This window comes from Hypanus sabinus, chromosome 13 (genome assembly GCF_030144855.1).
Source record: "Hypanus sabinus isolate sHypSab1 chromosome 13, sHypSab1.hap1, whole genome shotgun sequence".
NCBI classification, from domain to species: Eukaryota; Metazoa; Chordata; class Chondrichthyes; order Myliobatiformes; family Dasyatidae; genus Hypanus; species Hypanus sabinus.
The window spans coordinates 44,219,318-44,243,471 of record NC_082718.1 but is presented as its reverse complement, the minus strand read 5'-3'; the positions used below and the strand labels follow the sequence as shown (position 1 = coordinate 44,243,471).

The window sequence follows — 24,154 nt, the reverse complement described above, 5'->3', positions numbered from 1 at the left end:
ATTTACAAAAAAGATGGAGAACAAATTTAGTAATATCATTACAATGTTAAATGAATCCATTGTTGCACAACCATTAATGAATAGTCTTAATTGCATTATTTCAGTATTCTAGTTTCTTAACTGCTACCAAAATTTTCCTGTTAATGTCGCTGTTCCGAGTTTGATTCAGTCGTTAAGTCTGATGCTATGCAGAAAGTTACAGTCAAGAGTGAAGGAAAGCCTGAGGTGGAGAAACACTATTTTATCACAAAATTATTAAGGAAAATTCTGTGGTCAGCAGTGAGCTACAAGCAAGATGCTGGATGAACTCAATGGATCAAGCAGCAGTCAGTCAAAATTTACAGTACTGTGCAAATATTTAAGGCACATATATATAACTAGAGTGCCTAAGATTTTTGCACAGTACTGCAGTAATTTTATTTATTGCATTGTACTGTTGCTGCAATAAAGAAACAAATTATATAACACACTAGAGATGATAAACTTGGTTCTGATATGGGTTTCTACTGTGGACGGAAAGAGGGAAGGGGGCAGGGAGAGGGTAATCATGGTTGGGAAAAGGGGAAGGGAGAGGGGAGGGAGTGGGAAGCACCCGAGAGACATTTTGTAATGATCAACAAACCAATTGTTTAAAAGCAAGTGACTTTGCCCGGTGTCTCAGGGCTGGATGTGTCTTCACCTGTGCCACTCTCCCTGTCCCGGTACTCCTCTGCCACCTGTCCCACTCCCCTCCCACAGTGCTCCACCCTCACCATTCCTAACATCCTTTGCTCCAGCCAGATTTACAAACTTGCTCTCTGCTCCACATTGACAAATATACTACTGTGTAAAACTGTTAGGCATCCTAGCTATATATATGTACCAAGGACTTTTACACAGTACTGTACTCATCTTAAATTCTTGATGTAAGCAGCTAAATGGAAGGTACTTGGAGAAATTATACATACAGTTATCTCTACACCACCTTTAAATTAGCAAAATTTACCCCGAGTTCTTGCAGTGAGTATTACCAGATTACAGACTATAATAGTTACTAAAAGGGAAGATTATTAAGGGTAGAACAGATTGTATTACAGTTTTGAGGAACAATTCAGTGATGGGCTTTGATAAACATGGTGAAGTTTGAGGTATTAAACAGAGGTAATACCTACATAACAGATTTTTGTTTTTTTTTGTTAATTTATTGAGATAAAGTGAGGAATAGGACCTACTGGCTCTTCGAGCTGTACTGCGCAGCAACCCCCTATCTTAACCTGAGCCAATTTAGCGTAACACGACCACAGCACCAGCTGAAAGATCAGTATTCAATTCTCACCACTTTTGGTAAGGAATTTGCACTCTTTCTATAACCATGTGCATTTTCCCTCGGTGCCTCTGGTACCTCCCACATTCCAAAGACATACAGTTAGGATTAGTGAGCTGTAGACATGCCACTCAGCATAGTCCTCGCTAATTTGATTTGACGCAAACATCAAATCATTTTGCTGTATGTTTTGATGTATATGTGACAAATAAAGCTTTATACTTAAAATCTAATGAAACTCACTTACCTACTTGCTGACGAACAATGTCCTGAACATTGTTGTGCTAAAAATGTTGCGCTGCAATTTCTGTATATTATTGTTTCATTAAAGCTACTGAGTTTGCAGAGATCTGAGGAAGGAAAACACAAATCACACTGTTCAGTAGTTCAGTGATTCAATTTAATAGCAGAGAATGTATATAGTATACAACTTAAAATCTTTACTCTTCACAGATATCCACGAAACAGAGACAAAAAAACAAACAATGAATGACAGAAGAACGTTAAGCCCCCCCCCCCCCACTGGCGTATAAGCAGCAGAAAAAAGCATCACCCTTCCCCCCATTTACTTCAGCAAAAGTATCAGTCCTCCCACCACCCACCATGCAACAGCAAACCCCCAGAGACTATCTAACGTCCATCAAAACCTGCTGTCCATATTAGCACTTTGACACCTCAACAAATTTGTACGCTTCTACTTGATTTTGAATTCATAACCTATTTCTTTTCCACAAGCATAAAATTGGCAGTAAGCTAGAAAATAAATTAACAATGCATTCAGATGTAGTATAAGACTGAACACAAGGATGAACAAAATCGAAAAGGTCTATGTGTCAAAAACCCCAAATGAAATCATGATTTTATTATCAGCAAATTACCAAGAAAACAAAAAAAAAAGATGTATTCCAAAAAGTGCAAAATGCTGGAGGAACTCAGCAGGTCAGGAGGCATCGGTGGAAATGAACAAACCGTTGATGTTTCAGGCTGAGAGCCTTCCTCAGGACTGTAAAGGAAGGGGGAAGAAGCCAGAATAAAAAGGTGCCGGGAGTGAGATCAGTGGGGAGGGAATTATGGACAAGGAAATCACGGAGGGAACAATCCCTGCAAAAATTGGAAAGAGGGAGTGGAGGTAAAGATGTATTTAGTGGTAGGATCCTTGGGTCTTTGCTCATGATCGTCAAAGGGCTCAGCATTTTTGCTGAGGCAGCTAAATTGCTTTCCAATAACTTTACAAATACACTGTGTTGATTCACAATAGGAAATACCTCAATTTCAGTAAGATGCTATGGAAAAGTGAGGTAGTAAGTCCATTCCCAGAAAGTACATATCATCTTTAGGAAACTATAGAAAGGGTGCAGAGGAGATTTACAAGGATGTTGCCTGGATTGGTGAGCATGCCTTATGAGAATAGGTTGAGTGAACTCGGCCTTTTTTCCTTGGAGCGATGGAGGATGAGAGGTGACCCAATAGAGGTATATAAGATGATGAGAGGCATTGATCATGTGGATAGTCAGAGGCTTTTTCCCAGGGATGAAATGGCTAACACAAGAAGACACAGTTTTAAGGTGCTTGGAGGTACAGGGTAAGTTTTGTTTTGTGTTTTTTTTTTACACACAGTGGTGAGTGCATGGAATGGGCTGCTGGCGACAGTGGTGGAGGCAGACACAATAGGGTCTTTTAAGAGGCTCCTGGATAGGTACATGGAACTTAGAAAATAAAGAGCTATGGGCAACCAGAGGTAAAGTAAGGACATGTTCGGCACAGCATTGTGGGCCAAAGGGCCTGTATTGTGCTGTAGGATTTCTATGTTCCTAGCTCTGAAATTGTAATGAAAATAAATCCTTTTTAACAAAAAAAGGAACAGGATTTACTTGGATTAGAAAGCCAAAAAATTTGAAATCATTATATAGAAACATAGACTGCAAAACCATTCTTTAAAAAATAAAATAAAACGATTAGTACATCTGGTGCTCATCATGGGTTTTTGCAAAACTGTGAATATTGCAATTCATGTGAAAAATTGGCAAAAAGTTTTCATCATATTACACTGGCTGATTGAAATTAGTCTGAGAGTTCCCTCCCAATCATTAGAAGTGTGAGTCCTTGTTTAGGTATTCAACTGCTCAATTTTTACAATAGTATTAAAAGTTTTAAATAAATTTTGTAACAAACTATTAATGTCTATGTAAAAGAATTAAAAACATACCTAGTTTACTGCACTTAAAACAGCAACGATCCATATAGATTCTGTGAGACTATAAGTAATGAAATAGTATTTAGACAATATAGTAAATATTGATCTTTATTTGTAAACAGCTTTTAATGAATGCACAATCTTACTTCAAAGAATTAATACTTTCAATTGTACATTATAAAATTATCTCATATTTCTTCATGATAAGCTTTGTTAAATGAAGATTTAGTATTTCACCAGACAGGTAGCAATAGATTGCTATTTTACTGGAGGTTTAAAATCCATATTGGAATAAATACCTTATTGAAATGAATCAAGGCCCCGAAGTCTGTTAAGTTTATATACATTCAGAATGGCTTGGATTTGGCAGTGAGCAGCAAACAATGGGGCTTTCTGATGGGCTGAAGGAAAAATAAGAGCCTATGGTATTACAGGAAAGATACTTGCATGGACAAAAGATTGGAGGATGGGCAGAAGTCAAAAAAGTAGGAATGAAGAGGGCCTTTTCTACTGGTGTTCTGCAGGGGCAGGTAATGCTGTGGAAGCAGGAAGTTTGCAGAAGGATTTGGACAGATTAGGAGAATGGGCAAAGAAGTGGCAGATGGAGTATAGTGTAGGGAAGTGTGGAAGGGCCGTTTACTTCAGTAGAAGGCATAAATGTGCAGACTATCTTCTAAATGGGGAATGAATAGAGAAACTGAAAGTGCAAAGGGTCTTGGAAGCCCTACTGCAGGATTCTGTAGAAATGAACTTGTAGGTTGAGTTGGTAGGAAGGTAAGTGCAATGTTAGCATTAATTTTGAGAGGACTAGAATATAAAAACAAGGATGCAAAGCCTTTATATAAGGCATTGCTCAGATCATTTCGAGTACAGTTAATTGGGTGATCAGTTAATCAGGGCAGACACTTATTTGGGACAACTTTCAAAGAACAAAATCTAAGTCGGAAAATAGCTAGGATTCCCTTTAATAATTTGGAACACTATGCCACTTACTTGGGACAGGAAACTTTTGCCAAACAGTTTCTAACTAGCATCAGTACCATGCACTTTTGATGCCTTTAGACAGTATCCCGTGCTTAAAGTAAACTGTCTTTAAAAAGCATCAATTGCTGTGCCAGTGTTATGTTATCAGCTTCCCCGAATCTGGAGGCTATATTCCCTAGCTCTCATCTCACCTACCAGTGGAAACAACTTTCCTGTCTCTATCTTATCTATATCTTTCATAATTTTATATGTTTCTATAAGATCTCCTCTCATTCTTCTGAATTCCAGCAAGTACAGTCCCAGGCGACTCAGTCTCTCCTCATAGCCTAACCCCCTCAACTCCAGAATCAACCTGGTGAACCTTTTCTGTATTGCCTCCAAAGCCAGTATATCCTTCTACAAGTAAGGAGACAAGAACTGCACACAGTATTCCAGGTGCGGCCTCACCAACACGCTGTACAACTGCAACATAACCTCCCTGCTCTTAATCCCTCTAGCAATGAAGGCCAACATTCGATTCGCCTTCTTGATAGCCTGCTGTACCAGAAACCAACCTTTTGTGATTCACACACAAGCACTCCCAAGTCCCTCTGCACAGCAGCATGCTGCAATCATTTACCATTTAAATAATAATCTTCTTTTCTATTTTTCCTTCCAAAATGAATGACCAACATTTACCAACATTGTACTCCATCTGCCAGACCCTTACCCACTCACTTATATATATCTGTCTGCAGACTCTCCATATCTTCTGCACAATTTGCTTTTCCATTCAATTTAGTATCATCAGTAAACTTAAGATACACTACACTCAGTCCCCTCTTCCAGACCATTAATGTATATCGTAAACAGATGCGGATCCAGCACCAACTCCTACAGCAAACTGCTCACCACTGATTGCCAACCAGAGTAACACCCATGTATCCCAACTCTCTGCTTTCTATTGGTTAACCAATCCTCTGTCCATGCTACTACATCACCCTTGACTCTATGCATGCTTATCTTATGGATAAGTCTTTATAAGGCACGTTATCATACACCTTCTGGAAATTCAAGTAAATAATGTCCATCTGTTCTCCTCTATCCACTGCGCTCGTTAGGTCTTATGTTTTGCCTCAGGGATCTGTTTTGGGCCCAATGTTGTTTGTAATATACATAAATGATCTGGATGATGGGGTGGTAAATTGGATTAGTAAGTATGCCGATGATACTAAGGTAGGAGGTGTTGTGGATAATGAGGTGGGTTTTTAAAGCTTGCAGGGAGATTTATGCCAGTTAGAAGAATGGGCTGAACGTTGGCAGATGGAGTTTAATGCTGAGAAGTGTGAGGTTCTACATTTTGGCAGGAATAATCCAAATAGAACATACAGGGTAAATGGTAGGGCATTGAGGAATGCAGAGGAACAGAGAGATCTAAGAATAACAGTGCATAATTCCCTGAAGGTGGAGTCTCATGTAGATAGGGTGGTGAAGAAGGCTTTTGGAACGCTGGCCTTTATAAATCAGAGCATTGAGTACAGAAGTTGGGATGTAATGTTAAAATTGTACAAGGCATTGGTAAGGCCAAATTTGGAATATTGTGTGCAGTTCTGGTCACCGAATTATAGGAAAGATATCAATAAATTAGAGAGAGTGCAGAGATGATTTACTAGGATGTTACCTGGGTTTCAGCACTTAAGTTACAGAGAAAGGTTGAACAAGTTAGGTCTCTATTCATTGGAGCATAGAAGGCTGAGGGGGGATTTGATCGAGGTATTTAAAATTTTGAGAGGGATAGATAGAGTTGACGTGAATAGGCTGTTTCCATTGAGAGTAGGGGAAATTCAAACGAGAGGACATGATTTGAGAGTTAGGGGGCAGAAGTTTAAGGGAAACACGAGGGGGTATTTCTTTACTCAGAGAGTGATAGCTGTGTGGAATGAGCTTCCTGTAGAAGTAGTAGAGGCCAGTTCAGTTGTGTCATTTAAGGTAAAATTGGATAGGTATATGGACAGGAAAGGAGTGGAGGGTTATGGGCTGAGTGCGGGTAGGTGGGACTAGGTGAGATTAAGAGTTCGGCATGGACTAGGAGGGCCGAGATGGCCTGTTTCCCTGCTGTGATTGTTATATGGTTATATATGGTTATAAAGGATAGTTTCCCAACCTGTTATTTGCTATGGACCCCTACCATTAACCAAGCGGTCCCTGGACCTCAGGCTGGGAACCCCTACTTGTTTTCAGAAGATAAATAATTCCCTGTGAAGCAATAAATAACTGGTAATCATCTCTTTTTGAAATGTAATTTTAATTTACTCTTTGATCAAAAGTTATATCATGCTTTCTAAAATAAATTAATCCCATCAGATGTGATATATTTATGAGATTCAAAAAATGAGGAATGGCATCTGCTTTTATTAATTTGTAGACTTATGAATAGAAATAATTAGATTTAAAATGCTTGGGTTATTATTAAACATTACACCCATAGTTGATTCAAATAGGGTTCATTCTTTGTCTTACTGAGGTTGACGTGCTTATAATGAACACCAGCTCGCACGATCTGCTGTAACAACTTTACAGCATTGGTAGCAGGAAAAAAATGTCAACATTTCCAGCCGAAACCCAGCATCAGCAATGGAGAAAGGGGACAAATATAGGAGGACCCCCCCCCCCCATCCTCTCTTTTTGATCTTCACTTCACCCATTTTTTACCCCAACATTGTACCCCCAGGCCCTCCTTCACCTTACTTAGTCCCCTCCTCCCTCTTCCATCCACCAACTTCACACTGCCCACCCCTCCCCCCACCAGCATGTCCTACCTGGTTCCAATGCCATTCAACTCTGCCTTTTCCTCTAATGGTTCCCATTTTCAGTGTCTTTGCTTGTCAGAATTCACTGGTGCTCGTGGTCGTCTCCCTCCAGCAGCTTTCGCCTACTGTCACTCTCCCTTCTTCCCACCTCGCTCCACCTGTTGCTTTCTCTTATTTCCATCGTTTTCATCGTTAACAGTCTTCCAACTCCAGCCCCTATCTGCCTGTCATTTTAAGTCCCTGCTCAGTTCACCAATCACCTTGGTGTCGATTTTGACACCCCATCCCCTTTACACTGACCATCTTGCCTCTCCACTCTCAGGGTTTCAGCTCAAAACGTTGGCATTTCTTTCCTCCCAGCGATGCAGCTTGACCCACTGTGTTCTTCCAGCAGATTGTGCGCTGCTCCAAGTTCCAGCACCTGCCCTGTCTTATGTCAGCAGTTCTCCCACTTACCTCAGGGCAGGTTTCATCCTCAGTGCAAGACCTGTTATTGATTAAAACTCCGTACTGAGTACATGAATAGGAAATGCATGGATTGTTCGGATCATCCCATGTATCACCATCCTGAAAACAAAACCAAGTCAGTAAGATTACATGCTGGGTATTTCATTGCTATTAAAATACACCATGTCCAACTCTTTTATCTCAATGTTGGTGGGAAAAATAAATTGCTTTTATGGTCTCACTACAGTAAAAATGTAATAAAATATCACCCAGAAAACTTAAGGAGCAAACTTTGTGCTTGATTAAATGTAAAAATATTATGAGCCCTAAATTTTCTCCACCATGGTCTGAACACAAGATAGATTCAGAGAAAAGTACAGGCAACACACACAAAATGCTGGAGGTACTCAGCAGGCCAGGCAGCATCTATGGATAAGAGTAAGCAATCAACGTTTTGGACTGAAACTCTTCATCAGGACTGGAGATAAAAGATAAGAAGTCAGAATAAGGAGGTGAGGGGAGGGAGGAAGAAATAGAAGGTGGCAGGTGATAGGTGAAACTGGGAGAGGGGGAGGGGTGAGGTAAAGTGCTGACAAATTGATTAGTGAAAGAGATAAAGGGCTGGAGAAGGGGGAATCTGATCAGAGAGGTCAAAAAGCCATGGAAGAAAGAAAAGGGGGAGGAGCACCAGAGGGAGGTGATGGTTAGGTAAGGAGATAAAGTGAGAGAGGGAAATGGGAATGGAAAATTGTGAAGGAGAGGGGGGCCATTACCAGAAATTAGAGAAGTCAATGTTCATGCCATCAGGTTGGAGACTACCCAGATGGTATATAAGGTGTTGCACCTCCAACCTGAGTGTGACATTATTGCGGTAGTAGAAGAGGCCATGGACTGACATGTCGGAATGGGAATGGGAAATAGAATTAGAATGGGTGGCCACTGGGAGATCCTGCTTTTTCTGGTGGATGGAGAGTAAGTGCTTGGCAAAGTAGTCTCCCAATCTACACCAGATCTCATAGGTATCCAGGAGGCCATACTGGGAGCACAGGATGCAGTACATGACCCCAAAAGACTACACCTTCACCACTGTCCTCTGGCTAGCAGTACTGGTCTTCACTCTCAATAATTTCTCCTTCAAATCCTCCCACTTCCTTCAAACCAAAGGTGCAGCCATGGGCACTCACATTGGTACCAGCTATGCCTGCCTTTTTGTCAGCCACATGGAACAGTCTATGATCGAAGCCTACACTGGTATCACTCCCCAACTTTTCCACACTACATCAACGACTGCATTGGTGCTGCTTCCTGAACCCATGTGGAGCTTGTCGACTTCATCAGCTTTGCCTCCAACTTCCACCCTGTCCTCAAATTTACCTAGTCCATTTCCAATAACATCCTCCCCTCTCTTGATTTCTCTGTCTCTTTCTCTGGAGACAACTTATCTGCTGGTATCTTTTATAAAAAATGCTGATTCTCACAGCTACCTGGGCTGTACCTCTTCCCACCATGTTACTTGTAAAAATGTGATCCTTTTCTTTCAACTCCTCCATTTTCACTGCATCTGCTCTTAGGATGAGGTTTTTCATTCAAGAACTAAAGAGATATACTCCTTCTTCAATGAAAGGGGCTTCCCTTCATCCACCATCATTGCTGCCCTCACCTGCATCTCTTCAATTTCGCGCACAACTGCCCTCACCCCATCTTCCCTTTGCCACACCAGGGCTAGCGTTCCACATCCTTAACTACCACCTTACCAGCCTCTGTATCCAGCACTTAATTCTCTATAACTTCTGCCATCCCCAGCGGGATCCCACCACCAAGCATTCGTTCCCTCTCCCACTTTCTGCCTTTCACAGGGATCGCTCCCTATGCAACTTCCCTTGTTCATTCTTCCCTCCTCACTGATCACCATCCTGGCACTTATCCTAGCAAGTGGAACAAGTGCTACACCTGCCCCTACACTTCCTCCCTTACAACTATTCAGGGCTCCAAAAAAGTCCTTCCAGGTAAGGCGACACTTCACCCATGACCCTGCTGGGGTCATCTACTGTATTCAGTGCTCCTGTATGGGGCAGCTCTTATACAGCTGGCTATGAGGTTTCTCTGGATCCAGAAAAGTGTTTTAGCAGAGGACCAGGATCATTTTCTTGGAATTCCTCCACATGTCAGTGCCCCTCTGCCATTGTGGGAAGAAGGCTGGAAGGTTGTAAACAACCTCAAACTGAACTCGGATAAAATATAGTGGCAATGAAATTCTTCCTCGTTTGAACGTTGTAAGTGAAATCTACAGTGGCATAGTAAAGTCACTACATTCAGCTGGAATTACCAGCTGAAATTGCAATACCCAAATCTCGTATATATAATGCATTTGAATAACACACACTAAATGCTGTAAGAACTCAGCACGTCAGGCAGCATCCATGAAAATGATTAAGAATAGATGTTTCAGGCCAAGACTCTTCTTCAGGACTGGAGATGAAGGGGGAAGATGCTTGAATAAAATAGTAGGCGGTGGGGGGGCGGGGGAGGAAGGAGAGTACCTAAAAGGTGATAGGTGAAGCTATGGTGGGTTGGAAAGGTAAAGAGCTGGACAAGGAATCAGGTAGGAGAAGAGAGTGGACTATAGGTGAAAGGGAAAGAAGGGGTGAACCAGGGAGAGGTGATAGGCTAGTGAGAAGAGGTAAGAGGCCAGACTCTTCCCCAGTCCTGAAGGAGGATCTCACCCCGAAATGTCATTTCCATAGATGCTGCTGGAACTGCTGAGTTCCTCCAGCATTTTGTGTGTGTTTCTTTGGATTTCCAGCATCCGCAGAAGTTCTTGTATTTAAAATGCATTTAGTGCATGTTACCAAGAGAAAAAAATTCCAACTACGTTTTTCCATTTAAAGAAACACATGTTTTGGCCGATTGCGATACAGAACATGAATACTGCATTGGGAATTCTACATTTGTAAATGAGGAAGCAGAGCAAAGGTTTTCTTGCTAAGATACATCATAATGTTCTAATGTTTTTAATGTTTTAATGTTCTGAATTGTTTTTACTTAACTGAAGTGTTTGTAATAATTTGCTTTTTCCTTATTAAATTTATCTAATATGAATTTATCTAGGAATTTGCAATCAGGTTGCTTCTAATATTGTTCTTGGTAGGTTACTGTCAGGAGAAAAGATGACCAACATGCTTAGCTTCAAGAAGGAATACTTTTTGTTATCTCCTCTCCAGTTTCCCTTAATTCCACTTTCTTCTATGTTAACAAGTAGAACAATGTTACTAACAGAGAGTTAAGGTGTGATTTCTGAGTGGAAATGTATCATTGACAAGACCTGATCAATCCATGTTGTTGTCAATGCCAAGTTTTGACTTGAGCAGAAAATCAAAATAATTGTAGCTGTTTATATCAAAGTTCAAATGGTGTAAATTTATTATCAATGTATATATACCATATACAACCTTGAGATTCATCATCTTGCAAGCACCAACAAGACAAAAAAAACATAGTAAAGTGCTGCTTGACATGAGGCTACTCAACAAGTTATGAACCCATGGTATTCCAGGAAAGATACTAGCCTGGATAAAGCAGTGGTTGATCAGCAGGAGGCAAAGAGTGGAAATAAAGAGAGCCTTTTCTGACTAGCTATCAGTGACTAGTGATGTTCCACAGTGGTCTGTTCTGGGACTGATTCTTTTTATGATGAGTGGTGAATCTGTAGGATTCTTTGTCACAGGCAACTGTGGAGGCCAAGTCTTTGTGTATTTAAGGCAGAGTTTGATAGATTCTTGACTGGTCAGGGCATGAGTGGATACAGGGAGAAGACAGGAGATTGGGGCTGAGAGGAAAATTGGATCAGCCATGATGACATGGCAGAGCAGACTTGATGGGCCAAATGGCTTAATTCTGCTCTCATATCTTATGAACTTATGAACCCATGAAAAAACATTCATCATAAAACTGGACAAACATGAATGAGCAAAAGAGAATAACTCATGAAAATAATAAACAGAAATAAACAATAAATACAAAGAACTTGAGCTGCAGAGTCCCAGAAAGTGAGTCTATATCTATTCTCAAACAGTAGAGTATGTAACATTCATTTACTAGAAATTTATTCAATCTTTAATCGTTTTTTCATTACTGGTCTTTTTTTTTACAGAACAGACCTCAAAAGATGACTATTAAACATCTGAATTATTTCCTGATCTCTTACTGGTGTAAACTTATTTGAACACTCACCTTTCTTGGCTGTCCTGAATAGTCATGACAAACTGCAGGAAAGCCAAGAGAATTGATTATTAACACATATGCAACATATCCATGCCCTTCACAGTATCTTCACAGCAAATTTGATTTTAAATTACCTGCCAATGAACAGCCTGAGATCTTCAATTAGTCATTAAGAACTGATTGCCTAAATACTCATTCTTGATTGAAGGAATGGAACTGAGTTTCAGTTGCAGAAGACAAAGCACTGGCATACAATGTTCAAGGTTCAAAGTATATTTTATTATCAGTGTACATATGGGTCACTGCATACAACACTGAGATTCTTTTTCCTGCGGGTGTACTCAGAAAATCTATAGACCAGTAACCACAAACAGGCTCAGTGAAAGTTCAGGTAGAGCATAGAAGACAACAAACTGTGCAAATGTAAATATAAATAGATAGCGATAAATAATGAGAACATGAAATAACAAGATAAAGAGTCCTTAAAGTGAGATCATTAGTTGTGGGAACATCTCAACAGATGAGTGTAGTTACCCCCTTTCATTTAAGAGCCTGATGGTTGAGTGGTAGTAACTGTTATTGAAACTGGTGATGTGAGTCCCAAGGTTCCTTTACCACCTTTTTGTTGGCAGCAGCAAAAAAACAGCATGGCCTGGGTATTGATGATCTCTGATGATGGATGTTGCTTTCCTATGACAGCTTAACATGTCGATATGCTCAGTGGTTGGGAGGGTTTTACCCATGATGTACTGAGCTGAATCTGCTACCTTTTGTAGGATTTTCTGGTGTCGTACATCCAGAGCCACTAACAGTTAACACATTTTCATGCATGTATTAACAGGCAGTAAAAAAAACAATAACTCTGGATAATGTAAGAGCATCAGAGTTGAAATTACACTCTGGTTTATTGTTTCTTGCAATGTGGCTAATCTCCAATTGAAGATGCATATTTTAGTAATTGTCTTTTTTTTTCCTTTCTTTTTCAATCTTTTTATTAAGTTTCATATATATATAAAGAAAAACATAACATAATAATGAATAGGTTATGAATACAATAGACTTGAAATTACATTGGTAATAAGATAATAATATCCTATTAAAATATCAACAGAAAAAAGTACATTAATCAATCAAGTCTAAATAACTATATATGAAAAAAACAAAAATAATCATCAAAAAAGAAAAAAAAATTGAAAATAAGTAAAAGAAAATGTATATTGATAAAAGAACACTAAACTAAACTAACATGGGCAATAGTAACAGTTTTTAGTATGTGATAGTGTCAAAAAAACTCCGGAACTCCATACCTGAACAAGAATAAGCAGAAAGAAGGTCTGGAAAAGGTCAGATTAATTCATATGAAAATGTCGAATAAACAGTCCCCAAGTTTCTTCAAATTTGACTGATGGGTCAAAAATAGTGCTTCTGATTTTTTCCAAACTTAGATATGAAATAGTTTGGGAAAGCCACTGAGACGTGGTAGGAGGATTTACTTCTTTCCAGTTTTGTAATATAGACCTTCTGGCCATTAATGTTACAAAAGCAATCATTCGTCTGATTGAAGGGGAAAACTGAATACCATCCTCATTTGGTATACCAAAAATTGCAGTAATAAAATGAGGTTGTAAATCGATATTCCAAATTGAAGAAATGGTAACAAATATGTCCTTCCAATAGTTATATAAAGTGGGACATGACCAACACATGTGGGTCAATGAAGCCACTTCTAGATGGCACCTGTCACATTGAGGGTTAATATAAGAGTAAAATCGAGCAAGCTTATCTTTAGACATATAAGCTCTATGTACAATTTAAAATTGTATTAAAGCATGTTTAGCACATATAGAAGAGGAATTAACCATTTGTAAAATTTTTCCCATTTATCTGTTGAAATATTATATCGAAGTTCTTTTTCCCATTCTTGTTTAATTCTATCTGATATTTCTGGTTGTATCTTCATAATCATATTATAAATAAAAGCTACTAATCCCTTCTGACAAGGGTTTAAGGTAAAAATCAAATCTGAGAAATCCACTGAAGTTGAATTGGGAAAAGATGGTAGAACTTTATGGAAGAAATTTCTGATTTGTAGATATCTGAAAAAATTAGATTTAGGTAATTTAAATTTGTTGGAAAGTTGGTCAAAGGACATCAAAGTATCTTCAAAAAAAAGATCACGAAAACATTTTATACCTTTCCTTTTCCATATGCTAAAAGCTTGATCTGTCCAGGAAGGTTTGAAAAAAAAATTAAGTAAGATAGGGCTATCAAGAACAAAGTTTTTCAAAGTAAAAAACTTACGAAATTGAAACCAAATTCGTAATGTATGTTTGATAACAGGATTAGATATCTGTTTATTGAATTTAACTAAATCAGCAGGAAGAAAAGAACCAAGAATATTTTAGTAATTGTCTAACACATGGAAAAGACATTTTCTTTTATGTAACAATAATGATGTGATATTTTTCTGGGCCACCTGCTTGCCTGATGGCAATGAATATTAGGCAGACTAATTTATAGATCATGCTTCTAGGCTTCTGGATGTCTGCTGTGGCCAGATGATCAATATTCCCAACCGGGAAGAGATGCTGCAAAGCGAAGTGGGTCACATAACTAATGAATGGACCAAGATTGCCGGTCACCTGCATTTGAACTGTGTTTTGTCCAGTATGGTGCTGGGTTACATTTTTCCCCTCACGTGGCCAGTATGGCTAGCATATCTCAAGATTTCTCCCAGTCCCAGTGGCCTGCCAATATCTTCAGAATGGCTTTGGCTGCCATGGAGGACCCTACTCTATGCTCACAGGCAGCTTAAAATGTTGGTTGGAAGCTTAATATCAAAAGATATGCTTTGCATCGAAAAGACAGGCAGGAAGGCATAGGTGGTGGTGTGGCTCTGCTGGTAAAAAATGGAATTACATCTTTAGAAAGAGAATCAGGATAAGAATCAGGTTTACTATCACCAGCATGTGACGTGAAATTTGTTAACTTAGCAGCTGCTGTTCAATGCAATACATAATCTAGCAGAGAAAGTAAATAAATAAATAAATAAGATGAAACATAATAATAAATAAACAAGTAAATCAATTACGTATTTAAAATAGATTTTTTTTAACGTGCAAAAATAGAAATAAAAAGTGAGGTCGTATCCAAAGCTTCAGTGTCCATTTGGGAATCGGATAGCAGAGAGGAAGAGGCTGTTCCTGAATTGCTGAGTGTTTGCCTACGGGTAACATGTCAGAGAATATTGAATTTTTGTGGGTGGAGTTAAGAAAGGGTAAAACAACCATTTTGGGAATCATATAGAGGCCTCCAAATGGTAGCCAAGATGCGGGGTTGAGATTGCAAAGGATGCTGGAAAAGGCATGCAATCAGGATAATGATACAATTGTAATGGGGACTTCAATATGCAAGGGGATTGGGAAAATCAGGTTGGTGTTGAATTAAAAGAGAGAGAATTTTTTGAATGCTGTTGAGATGGCTTTTTAGAGCTGCTTGTACTTGAGCCTACTTGGGGAAAGGCCATCTTAGATTGGGCGTTATGTAATAACCTAGATTTTATTAGGCAACTTAATGTACAGAAACCCTTAGGAGGCAGTGATCATAATATGATTGAATTCATACTGCAGTCTGAGAGGGTGAAGCACTAGTCACATGTATCAGTATTTCAGTGCAATAAGGGCATTACAGAGGCATGAAAGAAGAGCTTCTCCAGGTGGGTTGCAAGGGGATACTGATGGGGATGATGATAGAGCAGAGGTGGCTGAAGTTTCTGGGAATAGTTCACAAGGTGCAGAATAGATATTTCCCACAGAAGAAGTAGTTCTCAAATGACAGGGATAGGCAACCATGGCCAACAAGGGAAGTTAAGGACTGCATAAAAGCCAAGGAAAAGGCATATCATGTAGCAAAGCTGAGTGGGATGATTGGGAAGTTTTTTAAAATCCAACAAAGGACATTGAAAAAGAGCTGTAAGAAGGGAAAAGACAAAATATGAGGGCAGACCAGCCTATAATATAAAGCAGGATACTAAAAGCTTTTCCAGTATATGAAGAGTAAAAGGGAGGTGAGAGTTGATATTGGACAACTGGAAAATGATGCTGGTGAGATAGTAATGGGTGAAGAAAGAAATGGCAGATGAAATTAACAAGTACTTTGCATCAATTTTCACTGTGGAAGAGACTAACAGTGTGCCAGAGGTTTGTGAGTGTCAGGAAGAAGTGAGTGCCATTGCAATTACAAAGGGAAAAAAGTGCTATGCATACTCAAAGGTATTGAGGTATAAGTTATCTGGACTAGATGGACTACACCCAGAATTTTGAAAATGGTTGCTGAAGAGATAGCAGATGCATCGGTTATGATCTTTCAAGAATCACTTGATTCCAGCATGGTTCTGGAGGACAGGAAGATTGCAAGTGTCACTCCACTCTCTAAGAAAGGAGGAAGGCAAAAGAAAGGAAATCATAGGTCAGTCAGCCTAACTTCAGTGGTTGGGAAAGTGTTGGTGTTTATTATTAAGGATGAGGTTTCGGGGTACTTGGAGACTAATGATAAAATAAGTCAAAGTCAGCATGGTTTCTGTACAGGGAAATCTTGCCTGACAAATCTGTTAGAGTTCTTTGAGGAAGTAACAAGCTGGATGGACAAAGGAGAGGCAGTGGATATCATTCACTTAGGTTCTCTGAAGGCTTTTGATACAATGCCACACATGAGGTTGCTTAACAAGGTAAAATCTCATGACATTACAGGAAAGATACTGGCATGGATAGAGGAATGGCTGACAGACAGGAGGCAGTGACTGGGAATGAAGCATTGATTTGTCTGGTTGGCTGCCATTGACAAGTAGTGTTCCTCAGGGGTCAGTATTGGGACCGCTACTTTTCACATTGTTTGTTAGTGATTTAGAAAGTGGAATTGATGGCTTTGTGGCAAAGTTTTCAGATGATACAAAAATAGGTGGAGGGGCAGGTAATCCTGAAAAAGCAATGCAATCACAGAAGGATTTAGACAAATTGGAAGAATGGGCAAAAAAGTGGCAGATGAAATATAGTGTTGGTAAATGTATGATAATGCATTTTTTGGTAAAAGGAACAAAAGTGCAAACTATTTTCTAAATGGGGAGAAAAATCAAACATCAGAGATGCAAAGTGATTAAGGAGTCCTCATGCAAGACTCCCAGAAGGTTAATTTACAGGTTGAATATGTGGTAAAGAAGGCAAATGCAATGTTGTCATTCATTTCAAGGGGAATAGAATATAAAACCAAGTAGATAATGCTAACGCTTTATAAGACACTAGGAGTATTTACAACAGTTTTGGGCCCCTTATCGCAGAAAGAATGCATTGTCGTTTTAGGGAGTACAGAGGAGGTTCGTGAAGATGATCCCAGGAATAAAGCAGTTAACATATGAGGAGCATTTGGCAGCTTCGGGCCTGCAGTCACCGGAATTTAGAAGAATGTGGGGGGATCTCAAGGAAACCTACCAATTGTTGAAAGGACTAGATAAGTTGTTGTGGGGAGGAAGTTTCCTGTGATGGGAGTGTCCAGAACTAGAGGGTACAGCCTCAAATTTGAAGGGTGACCCTTTAGAACAGAGGTAAGTTGGAATTTTTTTAGCCAGAGAGTGGAATGCTTTGCCACAGACAGCTGTAGACGCCAAGACCATGGGTCTATTTTAAGCAAAAATTGATTGTTTCCTGACTGGACAGGACATCAAAGAAATGGCAAGAAGGCAGGTGTATGGGATCAGCCATGATGGAATGGCAGAGCAGACTGGATGGGCTGAATGGCCTGATTCTGCTCCTACGTCTTACCGTCTTATTGTCTTATGAAAGATATGTCAGAATTTATCTGTTTAAAATGTCAAAATCGAAACCCCTAGAGACATTTGCACCATTTAACTAAATATATTTTAAATCACTCAATTAAATCATACACCTAGTTGGCATTTTTTCCTTCTCACTAGGGTTGTATTGAACTGGTCCAGAGCCACTGGGCAGATTCCCTAGCCCAGGTAAAGGGATATCTGAGGACATTCTTGTTATTTTGCTAGATTACATAAGGAGTCCATCAGTGCAGCACAAGACCGGCATTCACCGGCAGCTGACGACCGACATCACTCAGAGTCCTGCCAGTTAACCATGTAATGGTTAGGCAGAAGGATTGCCCCTTTTCTTTATATCACCCACAGAGCACTCCAGTGGGTGATGAAAACTGCCCAGCGGATTATCGGCACCCAATTGCCCACCATTGAGAACATTTACTATAAACGCTGCCTGGGCAGGGCAAAAAGCATTATCAAGGATGCATCTCACCCTAACTATGGACTTTTTACTCTCCTCACATCCGGTCGGCGCTACAGGAGCCTCCGTTTCCACACCAGCAGGCACAGAAGTGTTTCTTTCCTGAGGCTGTGACCCTGCTGAGCCTCACATCACAGCGCTAAGCAGTATTGCGCCCATATTGTGCTGTCTCAGTACTCCTATGTTTGTGTGCTGTAGCACTTACTTCTTATTCGCAGTTATTTTGTAAATAACACTATTCTTTGCATTTCTGGTTAGATGCTAACTGCATTTCATTTGGCTTTGGATCTGTACTCGGCACAATGACAATAAAGTTGAATCTAATCTAATGTGCACCTTGATATTAGGTTGGGCAACATTCCTCTTTCTGCCACTAAAGAATTTTGCTCAATATGCCACATATACTATATGTGTCAAACTCAGCCATGCAAGCAAACTCAAGACCCTTGCATCCTGTTGATATAACTGTATACATAGTAATCCAGATCAAGAGTACATTGCCTGAAAGGAAAGAAATTTTCTGTTGCTACAGTCTGTAAAGGTGTCGTGAAATTTGGGAAATCAGCTGAAGAGATTCCTAGCAGCAGCTTCAGTGGTGTCTGTTTTGAGAATAAGTCATATGTAATATTTCTCCAGGGTGTCTTCACCAAACAGCATTACTGACTGTATAAGGTAAAGAATGGCAGGAAGTAGCTGGCAACATATCTTTCTGCATTATACGGTATATGCTTATCAATTTTGATTTTGCTTAGTTTGTATATAATCTATTAGAGCTACTGAATGTGTAAATATTATTGTGAATTACAGGGAGGTACTCAAGGATAAGGTAGGAGATAGGCAGAAGCATGGGGTCTTTTCAATAATTATCTGAAAAGATGCAGTGATAATGAAAGAATGTACAAATTCTCACTTATTTTTTAAGAGCCCTCATGTGCTCTGAAAATTTGTCATTTTTTAATTTCCTACACAAGATGTTAGAAACATAGAACATAGAAAACCTACAGCACAATACAGGCCCTTCGGCCCACATAGCTGTACCAAACATGTCCTTACTTTAGAATTACCTAGGCTTACCAATAGCCCTCTATTTTTCTAAGCTCCATGTACTTATCTGGGAGCCTCTTAAAATACCCTTTTGTTTCTGCCTCCACCACCACCGCCAGCAGCCCATTCCACACACTCACCACTCTCTGCGTAAAAAACTTACCCCTGACATCTCCTCTGTGCCTAATGATTTGAACAAAGACTGTGGTGATCCAATTGAAAATGAAAATTAAATAAACTTACCTTCACAAAAGGGAACGCATTTGACTTTGCCTTTGGAATGAATCAATCCGTCTGGACAGAAACAACCTTCCTCAATTGTGCTGAACTTTTCTCCAGTTGTCACCTCACTGGAACAAGAAACAGAGTCTATGATTTAGTAGTCCAAAGACTCAAGACAAGGTCTTAATTAAACTTTATTATGTCAGAACTTGATTGGTTCTTGGCAGTTAACTTCCAAGAATAAATGAGAAGAGAATTTTAGGTTGTAATACATTAGTAATACACTTACTTATTTTCACATTGGTCATCGCTCTTGGTTGCACATGGCTTGTACACTAAACCTGGCTCACAGCTGTATTCTTAAGTAGTAAAGAAAACTGCTTTAGTACAAATATGCAAATTTTGACAGTGAGAAATTTAAGTATTAACATTATATGTATAATATAAATATCAAAATGTCATGATGGCAAAAATCTCACAGCAGTTTGGATGCTCTGTAGTAGTTCACCAAGAGTGCTGGGACAGCACTTTCCAAACCCACTATCAGCTGCAAGGACAAAAGCAAGGGAACACTGCAACCTGGAAGTTGCCTTCCAAGCCATACTGCATCCTGGCTTCAAAAAGATATCATCATTCCTTCAGTGTCACTGGGTCAAAATCCAGGAACTCGCTCCCTAACACATTGTAACGTGCCCACACTTCAAGGTCTGTAGTTGTTCAAGAAGGCTGTAAGGGATGGGTAATATGCTGATCCATGTAAATAAAATAAAATCCAAATGTTCATCTTCCAGAAATGTAGAATCTCACTTTCACCACTTTTGTCCCAGATAGGATATAAAGTCTTTAATGAGTGATTTTATAAAACAGGTTCCCAGACAATATGGATCCAGAATTAAATGCAGAGAAATAGATTCTGTGTATCAAGTCTCAAAGGGATAAAGCATTCCTAGAGCTATTTCTATTGGTCCAACAAAAACTTTCACTTTTGTTACACTGGTTATTTTTTAAATGGTTTTACCTAGAGGACCAATCATGATCAGGTAGCTTGAAAGGACAGAAATTGGTAGTATTGGACTATTTCACATTTTGAAATAAGTCTGATTAAAATTGAGTTGCTGGCTAGCACTAGGGTCAGGTTGCAGCACACTGACCTGACAGTTCATTCCGGGTTCGGTCCTGACCTCAGCAATTGACCATGAAGTTTGCATTTTCTCCCTGTGTCATTGCATGGGTTCCCCTGGGTGCTCATGGTTTCTCCCACATCTCTACAGTGTACTGTTGGATTAACTGACTGCTGTTAAATACTCCTAGTGTAGGTAACTGGCAAGGGAATCAAAGAGAATTGATGGGCAACTGAGAGAATAAGTAGCAGGGCTACAGTGATGAAATGGGGGGGGGGGGGGATCGGATTTCATTGTTGAGATCCAACATGGACTTAGGCAGACAAATAATGATCATCCTTCTTGTAATAAAAAAGGAACCCTGTGACCATCAGAGTTTTTAACATAGTACTCGTGTTAACTGTAACTGATTCATTTCTAAAGATGTCATTTAACAAGATACCATCATTAGCAAGGCTGGGTCATTATGGAGCACACAAGATGTGGACTAAAGAGCTGCAATAGCTATCTATCTATCTGTTTGTTTGTTTGTGATAGTGCAGAATAGGCCCTTCTGGCCCTTCGAGCCAATCCACCTAGCAATCCTCCGATTTAAGCCTAGCCCAATCATGGGACAGTTTACAACGACCAATTATGCTACCAATTGGTATGTCTTTTGGACTATGAGAGGAAACCGAAGCATCCAGAGGAAACCCAAGCGTTCACGGAGAGAACATACAAGCTTTTTACAGACAGCAGAGGGAATTGAACGCCAGTCACTTGCACTGTAAAGCTTTGTGCTAACCACTACATTACCATGCCGCCCCAACATTAACACGTCATGGTAAAGCTACAAAAACAATGCAGAGTTGGAGTGGTCAAATTTCTATGCAATTCTTAATGTCTAATTCTTGGTCATTCAAAGGAATCATTCTCAGTAGAATAACTGTACCTGATATATTTCAGTGGCTGTATTAGGGAATTATGCAAGCCCCAAGCCTGATCCACCAAGGCCAACTGTATGTTTGAAGTGAACACTGAATAAAGTTGCAAATCACAAAAATATTTTGGCAGAGAATAGCAGGTTATCCTACGATACAACTCAGCTAATGGAGCAGATTGAGAGAATGCATGCAAGTACTTTGAAAATAATTCAAGTGGGTAATTTTGCAATGCTGTTACATCTATTACCCTGTTACAGAAACTATGTTCTTGAGTATTACAACCATTTCAGAACCATGTGGTTCTGCGTAGAAAAGTACCTACAGAAGATCTATTAGATCTCATGGAATGGAGTTACAAAACAAGCTATCCACTTTTGCAATGTCCAAACAGCTTTATTGAGCCAGCTGGTGGCGTAGTGGCATCAACGCTGGATTATGGGGCGAGAGCTCCTGAGTTTGAATCCAGCTGGTTCCTGGCAAAACTCATCAGGCAATGGCAAACCACTGCTAGTTGCCTAGTACATGACTTCCCAATACGTCGGAGCAGCATGGAAAGAAATCGTCCACTACCTGGAAATAATTCCGGATGAGACATACCTTAACAGCTTTATTGTGAAGTTTCATCTGAAAGTACTCGTGGAGATTATGTAACCACAACTAGTCATCTATTCATAACAATTTTGTTCATATTAATATCTTCTTCAGCACTTCTCTAGAAATTTATTGAGAGAAATTCCGAACCATATACCTTCACAAAGACTCAGCAATTTTCGTTATAGATCAATTAAGTTAAAGACACTGCTTTTGTAGTGTATCCTCTGTATCTGTACATGTGTGTTCTGAAGTATCTGAGCTGTGTGATACTCACTGCACGTTCCGTTTGTAGAACTCCTCCAGTCCACACACACACCCGCATCCGCACAGGCCAAGGCTGCAGTCTCCAGGCTGCTGCAGTCCGCGGTGGAATTCATAGTGCAATGGTCAAAGGTACAGGACTCCACATACTCACTCAGGTTGATCTTTCTTCTGCATTTTTCAAAGGGCCTAAATAATGATTAAAAAAAGTGTTCTGAAAACCCAATAAGAAGGATTTGTCACTATCATTTCATACGAAAATCAGATTTATAATCACTGACAAAGATTCAAAGTACATTTATTATCAAAGTATGTCTGCAGTATACGACCCTGAGATCTCTCTTCCCACAGACCGCCACGAAACAAAGAAAACCATGAAATCCGTTCAAAGAAAAACAATGTACAAACAAAAGAACCTTAGAACCACAGAACACTACAGCACAGTACAGGCCCTTCAGCCCGCCATGTTGTGCCGACCCATATAATCCTTCAAAAAAAGTACAAACCCCACACTACCCCATAACCCTCCATTTTTCTTTCATCCATGTGCCTGTCCAAGAGGCTCTTAAATACCCCTAATGTTTTAGCCTCCACCACCATCGCTGGCAAGTCATTCCAGGCACTCACAACTCTGTGTAAAAAACTTAACCCTGATGTCTCCCCAAAACTTCCCTCCCTTAATTTTGTACATATGCCCTCTGGTGTTTGCTATTGGTGCCCTGGGAAACAGGTACAGGCTATCCATCCTATCTATGCCTCTCATAATCTTGTAGACCTCTATGAAGCCCCCTCTCATTCTTCTATGCTACAAAGAGAAAAGTCCCAGCTCTGCTAACCGTGCTTCTTATGACTTGTTCTCCAAACCAGGCAACATCCTAGTAAATCTCCTCTGCACTCTCTCCATAGCTTGCACATCCTTCCTATAATGAGATGACCAGAATTGAATACAATACTTTTAAGTGCAGTCTCACCAGAGAACAAACAGCAAAAAACACCGTGCAAGAAACACGGAATATGAAACAATGGAAAAGCCAATGAAAAATTCAAGGAATCTTTAGCTCAGTTCAATTCAATCAAGCATTGTGTTGTTCATTGATGCAGGCTGCAGAGCCAGTCTGCCCCAATCAATGTCACACAAAATAGCAACAAGCAGCGACCTACAGCATGCAATCCACAAACCCCATCAATTAAAAATATGTACGTCGTGAAATTTTTTGTTTTACGGCAGCAGTTCGGTGCAATACACCAAAAAAAACTACCATAGTTACAATAGGAAATAAGTATTTTTAAAAAATCGAGTTTTGTGAAAAGACAGAAAAATATTGAGGTAGTGTTCATGGGCCAATCAGAAATCTGATGGCAGAGGGGAAGAAGCTGTTCCTAAAATGCTTAGCTTAAGTTAATCAACTTAGGATATACAGTATTGAAAATTGAGATTTTTTAAAATTAATAGCAATTTTAATTTATGTATTTAGTTCTTTGGTTATAGGTTATTGATCCATAATTTGCTCAGTCTATAAATTAAATTGAAACATGTTTCTAGATTTCTCTCAGATTTATAAGCTATATACAGTTTTTAGCAGAGTTTTGATAATCTACCTATTAATTTGTTTCACAGCTAGTTGTGCAGTTGCCTTTCTAGCATATTTTTAAAGACTTAGCCCAAAAATTGCATCAATTTCCATGCCAGGAGTATTTCAGGTACAATGAACTCTTCCCACGCTTGAGGAAATTGGCCAAATTGCCTTA

General features: G+C 39.6%; 1 protein-coding gene across 1 annotated transcript in view; it reads right to left on the bottom strand.

Moving 5' to 3' along the window:
* LOC132404317 (mucin-2-like) overlaps positions 1-24,154 on the bottom strand; it is a 218,692-nt gene that overhangs the window by 1,969 nt on the left and 192,569 nt on the right. The window contains exons 40-46 of the mRNA XM_059988489.1: positions 22,419-22,594; positions 19,796-19,865; positions 19,528-19,634; positions 11,948-11,979; positions 7,727-7,837; positions 3,510-3,558; positions 1,551-1,653 (exon numbers count right to left, since the gene is read on the bottom strand). Of these exons, the coding sequence (XP_059844472.1) occupies positions 1,551-1,653; positions 3,510-3,558; positions 7,727-7,837; positions 11,948-11,979; positions 19,528-19,634; positions 19,796-19,865; positions 22,419-22,594 (648 nt within the window). The remainder of the gene's footprint in view (positions 1-1,550; positions 1,654-3,509; positions 3,559-7,726; positions 7,838-11,947; positions 11,980-19,527; positions 19,635-19,795; positions 19,866-22,418; positions 22,595-24,154) is intronic.